Source organism: Arachis ipaensis, chromosome B03 (genome assembly GCF_000816755.2).
Source record: "Arachis ipaensis cultivar K30076 chromosome B03, Araip1.1, whole genome shotgun sequence".
In the NCBI taxonomy this organism is placed as follows: domain Eukaryota; kingdom Viridiplantae; phylum Streptophyta; class Magnoliopsida; order Fabales; family Fabaceae; genus Arachis; species Arachis ipaensis.
The window spans coordinates 109,527,876-109,535,325 of record NC_029787.2 but is presented as its reverse complement, the minus strand read 5'-3'; the positions used below and the strand labels follow the sequence as shown (position 1 = coordinate 109,535,325).

The following is a 7,450-nucleotide window of genomic DNA, read 5'->3' as shown; positions in this document are numbered from 1 at the left end:
GTGTATTATGTATTAAGTCTTGGATATATGTATGTGTGGCAATGTGAACTTAGGTATATATATATATATATTGGAGTTTGAGTTGTGGGCATTGGAGGCTTGATTGGAAGCTCGAGAAGCTGAGTTGTGGTGAGAAAGGCTTGTGAGCTTGCCTTGTGAGTTGGCTTGTATTATACGTGGAAATCGGCCAAGATATGGTTTAGATTTCACGTATTTAATATATAATGTTTTATGAAAACGTAGGCTAGATAGATGACTATAGGATAGGTTGGAATGCATGAAAATGTTCAATGCTTAGCACCCTTAATGATGATTATGATGTGAATTGAATGTGTGTTGGATGATTGTTGTTTATATTGGTAATAGTATGTTAATTGGTGAGTTGGTGGTGAATGATAGGAAGATATGGATATACATATTGAGTAAGTGAATATATGTTAATGTTGTTGATGTAAAATGAGGGAAGTAGGTTGAAATTGTGAAATAACGAAGTATGATTGAAGGTGGTGTGATGTGAACAATTTAGTACGATGTTGGTGTGCTTTGATATATTGCTGAGTTGAATGTTGGTATAGAAGTTTGGTTTTGAGTTTGGTCTTAATGAAAATTGAGGTTTGGAGGTTTTTATGTAAAATTGATTTTTAGCCAAACTTCGGTGAGGCATAACTCGGCTTCCGGACTCCCAAACTATTTTAAATCTATTTTATATGAAAATTGGGTCTGTGAAGTTTACGCCATTCGAAGAACGGATGAAAAATATTTTAAAATGAAAAAGTTATACGCGTCGGAAGTTTGGAAGGCAAAACTAAGAATTCTACAGCATTCAGCGTTTTTGCTGATCTGCACAGCTTGCGTGCGCGACCACTGCACACGACGCGACCAAACTCTTTGGGGATGGCAGCTTGCATATGCGAGCAGTGTGTTTGTGTACGCGAAAAATGATTTTTAAGGGGTTGCGTACGCGACCACCTGCAAGCGATGCGACCAACTCTTTCGGGTTGGGATTCTCACGTACGTGAGCAAGGTGCTTGCGTACGTGAGCATAGATTTTCGCACGCCCATGCATACGCGTGACCCCGGTTTTCAGCAAAGTTGATTTTTATGTTTTAAAACTTAATTTTAAACCTCTAAACCTCTATTTTTACCCTTTTAGACCCTACATCTTTTTTGTTTGGGAAAAGTGAAAAGTGAAAAGAAAGAAAATCATAATAGTATAAAATTACATTAATACCCTTATCTATATTATATATAAATTATAATTTATTAATAATAAAGGGTAAATATGTAATTTTATTTATGTTTACAACATTTCTCTTCATTTTCATCTCATCCTTGAGATGAAAATATTTTAGTGGGTCCCATATAAATTTTTTTCTTTCCACTCTATTTTCTCATCTCATCCAAACAACAAAAAACCTACTTTTCCATCTATTTTCTCTCCTTTCATTTTCTTTTCCTCCAAATTCTCTTGATCCAAATAATGTGTAAGTGCTAAACAGTAGTACCTCCTTTGTCAGAGAGAGATTGAGGGTTGGGGATCTTGAACAAGATGTGATATTTTCATAACCTCAGTATAAGCTCTCCTTTATCCACATCAATCAAGGCCTTTGCAGTAGCTAGAAAAGGCCTTCCAAGGATGATGGAGTCATCCCTGTCCATCCCAGTGTCTAATATCACGAAGTTTGCAGGGAGATAAAGGTCTTCAACCTTTATAAGGACGTTTTTCACCATGCCATATGCCCGTTTCAGGGACTTATCTTCCATCTCTAGTGAGATCTTGGTGGGCTGCACCTCTTGAATCCCCAGCTTCCGCATTACAGAGAGAGGCATAAGATTAATACAAGAGCCAAGGTCGCACAGTGTCTTCTCAAAGGTGATGGTCCTTATAGTACAGGGAATCAAAAAGCTTCCGGGATCTGGGAGCTTCTGAGGCAGCTTCTTCTGAACTAGGGTGCTGCATTCTTTGGTTAGCACCACTATTTTATCTCCCCTTAAGGCTTTCTTGTCACCTATTATACTTTTTAGACATGCCATAAAAGGGGGATTCTTTTACAACACCTTTGCAAAAGAGTTGTTGACTTGCAACTTCCTGAGAACTGCTAAGAACTGAGCAAGTTGCTCATCATCAGGCTCCTCCTGTGCGTTTGAAGAAGGATATTTGTCAGACTCCTCCATCTTCATAGGGGTGTGCATGGGGACACTCCCAGTCTCCACTTGAGCCTTGATCTCCTTCAGTTTCTCAGTAGCAGGCTCCTCTTTGGATTTGGTTATAGCTTCCATAGTGAGGGCCTTACACTATTTCTTTGGATTCACTTATGTGTTGCTTGGAAGAGTGTTGGAGGGGATTTTTGGTATCCTCTTGCTCAGCTAACCTACCTATATCTCCAATTTGTGAATGAAAGACCTAGTTTCTGCCATGAAACTGTGCGTGGCCTTAGAGAGGTTAGAGACTATGGTATCCAGGTCAGAGAGACTCTATGTGGGTGTTTCCATCTGCTGTTGAGAGGGTTGGAATAGTCTGTTGTTGAATTTGTTCTGGTTCATTCCACCCTGATTATTATTGAAGCTTTGTTGAGGCTTCTGCTGATCTCTCCACCTAAAGTTAGGGTGGTTCCTCCATCCCTGATTGAAAGTATTCGAATAGGGATTGTTATTGGAGTTCTTGGAGGGGTTTCCCATATAGTTCATCTCCTCCATTGTGGTCTAATCGTTGTCACCAGTTGTAAAACCCATAAAATTAGTAAATAATTAGCCAATAAAATAATTATTAATCCAAGAAATTAGAAAATAAAATTTTAGAAATGTGGTAGAATTAATAAAAATATAAATTTTGACACCAATTTTAAAGAAATTGGCCCAAAATTGGGCTGAACGGGCCGAACCGGGCCCGTATTGGCTCAAGGCCCAACCCAAGCCTTATTATATAAAGCATTCAGCCATTTTCCTTCCTCATTACATGAGGAACGCTGAAGCAAGAAAGGAGGGGATGAATATGAAGCTCAAACCCTAACACCACTTTCAAACCAAAGATATCTTCCTACTCCGAGCTCCGATCGCCGCACCATTTGCGACCATGCGATCGCCGCGTCGAGCTCTACGAATCTATCAGAACAATTTTATAGGTAAGCCTCATTCTTACCCTAGTTGCTCTACCCCTTTGATTTTTAAAAATTTTGAGCATACATGTTGAGGATTTGTTGGCTTTGATACTATAGGTTCGATTTAGCTTACGGGGCTTATTGGATTTAGTTCGTTTGGTCCGTGGGTATGGTAAGGATCACTAACTCTAGTCAACTCCTTGAATTTGTGTATTATGTATTAAGTCTTTGGTTCGTTTGGTCCGTGGGTATGGTAAGGATCACTAACCCTAGTCAATTTCTTGAATTTGTGTATTTGGGTATTAAGTCTTGGATATATGTATGTGTGGCAATGTGAACTTAGGTATATATATATATATATGAGAGTTTGAGTTGTGGGCATTGGAGGCTTGATTGGAAGCTCGGGAAGCTGAGTTGTGGTGAGGAAGGCTTGTGAGCTTGCCTTGTGGGTTGCTGATGAACGGATTTTTGCTAGTAAGGAATTCACAATAAATCCTCGTTGCTAGTATAATTTCTAAACCAACAAAGAATCCTTTCATACAAAAATTTGGTTGTCACTTAAGCAAACCCAATAAAAATAAACCGAAATATTTAAACCTCGGGTCATCTCTCAAGGATGAGAATTGTCCGTTGCTCCCACTTAGTTAACATCTAACTGTGGAGGAAAGTCAAGTGGACTAATCAATTTGATTCCTCAAGTCCTAGTCAACTCCTAAGGAAAGACTAGCTTTAGAGGGATCAAAATCAACCAGTAACCTTCAATTAACAATCAGCAAAGGAGTTTGATAACTCAAGAGTCTCCAATTACTCAACCAAAGCCAAGAATATAAAAATCTAACTTAAAATCCTCCCAAGCATTTTATCAAACAATTGGAAGGCACAACATAAAAACATAGAAAAGCAATAGGAGACAATAAAATCCAAACAACTAATTGTAGCATCAATAACATAAATTGAAGGAAGCAATCATAAATCTGAAATACCTCAAATTGCATTAAATAGAAAATCAAATCTAACATGAGAATTCATAAACTAAATTGGGAGAAATAAACAAATCAACAAAGGAAATAAATAAAGTAGAATGCTAGAGCAAATAAGAGTAGAAGAGAAACTAAATTGAAATAAAGTAAAAATCAAAAATTGAAAATAGCTAAACCTAAGAATCCTAAAACCTAGAGAGAGGAGAGAGCTTCTCTCTCTAAAAAACTACATCTAAAACCTAGATTGTGAATAATGAGAAGTGTCACGTATTTAATACATAATTTTCTGTGAAAACTTAGGCTAGATGACCATAGGATAGGTTGGAATGCATGAAAAGGTTCAATGCTTAGCACCCTTAATGATGATTATGATGTGAATTGAATGTGTGTTGGATGATTGTTTTTTATATTGGTAATAGTATGTTAATTGGTGAGTTGGTGGTGAATGATAGGAAGATATGGATATACATATTGAGTAAGTGAATATACGTTAATGTTGTTGATGTAAAATGAGGGAAGTAGGTTGAAATTCTGTAATAACGAAGTATGATTGAAGGTGGTGTGATGTGAACAATTTAGTACGGTTTTGGTGTGCTTTGATATATTGTTGAGTTGAATGTTGGTATAGAAGTTTGGTTTTGAGTTTGGTTTTAATGAAAATTGAGGTTTGGAGGTTTTTATGTAAAACTGATTTTTGGCCAAACTTTGGTGAGCCATATTTCAGCTTCCAGACTCCCAAATTGTTTCAAACCTATTTTATATTAAAATTGGGTCCGTGAAGTTTACGCCGTTTGAAGAACGGATGAAAAATATTTTAAAACAAAAAATTTATACGCGTCGGATGTTTGGAGGGCAAAACTAAGAATTCTACAACATTCAGCATTTTTGCTGATCTGCACAGCTTGCATACGCGACCACTGCACGCGACGTGACCAAACTCTTCGGGTATGGCAGCTTGCGTACGTGAGCAGTGTGTTTGCGTACGTGAACAATGACTTTTAAGGGGTTGCGTACGCAACCACCTGCAAGCGACGCGACCAACTCTTTCGGGTTGGGATTCTCGCGTACGCGAGCAGGGTTCTTGTGTATGATAAATCCCATTTTTAGGGTTTATCTTGTGTTGAATTTAGAGTATTTTATCAACTTTTCTCACATTTATTCAATGGAATAGTATGGTTTTGTAATTCTCCCTTAATTTGTGCTTAGGTGTAAAAACATGCTTTTTAGGCCTTTAATTTGCTAGTTTTAATTCACCTTTGATTCCACTAGATGCCTTGATGTATTTGTTAGCAAATTTAGGTTAAAAAGGCTAGCAATGGATCAAAGGAGTGAAGAGAAAAGCATGCCAAGTGGAGAACACATGGAAAATCAAGGATTTGGAGTGCATCCATCGACGCGCATGCGTGGAAGATGAAGTCGCATGGCGACGCGTACGCGTGGGATGTAAAACGCCAAGCGATGCATACGCATGACCCATGTGTACGCGTCAAAACTCGAACGTGACCTCATTAAAGTGAAAATGCCGGGGGTGATGTCTGAGCTTCCCAGGCCCAAATCCAACTGATTCCAGAGACTATTTCATGCAGAATTGAAGATGGGTCAAGGGGGGCACTTAGTGTAGTTATGATGAGCCTTTAGTTAGTTTTCTAGAGAGAGAAGCTCCCTCTTCTCTTTAGAATTAGGTTAGGATTAGGTTAATCTCTCTTAGATCTAGGTTTAATTTCATGTTTTCATCTTGTTCTCTTTACAATTCTTTGTTGTATTGTCTTGATTTTCCTTTCTTCCCTTGTTAATTTCTCATTTTGGTTATGTTTATGTTATGAACACTCTTGTCAATTTCAATTTCCTTTAATGCAATTTGAGGTATTTCATGTTAATTTTGCTTTCTTTAGTTATTATTGTTAATTACTTGTATTGGTAGTAGTAGATTTTATTAATTCTTGCAATTTACTATGCCTTCCCTTTTATGCCTTCCAAGTGTTTGACAAAATGTCTGGAAGGATATTAGAGTAGATTTTTATGTTCTTGGCTTGGGATGGTAACTTAGGAACCCTTGAGTTACTAATGTCCAAGTGATTGATAATTGGGATCTATTGACACTAGCTCTCACTAAGTCAATTAGTGAATGGCTAGGACTTATGGACTAGCATTGATATAGCTCATTTGACTTTCCTTTACTTGTTAGAGGATGACTTAATGGGATTGATCCTTGCAATTATCATATTGTGGTTAGTAATAAGGATAGAGATCCTTAACCATCAACCCTTGCCAAGAACTTTTTATCATTTGAGTTTCATTTGCTTCCTTGCAATTTACATTTCTTGTCTCTTATTCAAAACCCCAAAATATACAACCCATAACCAATAATTGAGCACACTTCCCTGCAATTCCTTGAGAGACGACCCGAGGTTTAAATACTTCGGTTTTTTTATTGGGGTTTGTACTTGTGACAAACAAATTAAATTTAGATGTGAGGATTGTTTATTAGTTTAGAACTATACTTGTAATGAGATTTTATTGAGAAATTCTTTACCGACAATTTCCAACTCATCAAATTTTTGGCGCCGTTGCCGGAGAATTTGCAAATATGTGCCTTGTTATTGGTTATTGTACATATGTTAATATTGTGAATAGCTTGATTTTTGGATTGCTTTGTTAGTTGTTGCTAGTTTTAGGAGTTTGCTTTCATTATTTTTTTTATTAGCTTTTGATTTTATTTTGTCTTTTCACTATGAATTCTCATCCTTTTGGCTATGAGTTTGGTCCAAATTATGTTGTAGGAAATAGGAGCTATAATGACAACATGTGTCAAGGATGGAATAATCAAAGATGGGAGGAGTCTCAAGGAACTGATCACTCCTCTTGGCAACAACCTCCGATTTCTTATAGGTATAATTCCCATCCTAATGCATGTCAATTCAATGGCTATGGTGGACCTCCTTTTGACAATCAACAACCACCACCATATGCCTATGAACCTCATCCTCAACATAACCATCAACCATACTCACAAGCCCCTTTTTACCAAATACCTTCCTATGACCCTCATCCATCATACAACCAACCACTCCTACCATATTCTTGTGACCATTATGAGTGAAAACCTATAGAACCACCACAATTCTATCACAATTACTCCTAAGAACCACCTCAATATACACTATCTCCATACACTCACCAAGAAGAACCATCTTCCTATTATGAACCCTTTCTCCAAAATAATGAGCCCTCCTATCCACCCCAAGCTCCAATGGATGATTCTCTCACTTTGCTACTTCAAGGGCAAGAGGATAAACAAAGAAACACACTAAAATTTGTGGCTATCTTGACCAAGGTAGTACACACTTTAGCCTCTCAATACTCATGTACTCA

General features: G+C 37.5%; 1 protein-coding gene across 1 annotated transcript; it reads right to left on the bottom strand.

Moving 5' to 3' along the window:
* LOC107633529 lies at window positions 1,561–2,034 on the bottom strand. The gene has a single exon (XM_016337144.1). The coding sequence runs from the start codon at window positions 2,032–2,034 to the stop codon at window positions 1,561–1,563; it is 474 nt and encodes a 157-aa protein (XP_016192630.1).

Coding starts and splice junctions, on each gene's coding strand:
- LOC107633529 (XM_016337144.1), bottom strand. CDS start 2,034: ATGGCATGTCTAAAAAGTATAATAGGTGACAAGAAAGCCTTAAGGGGA.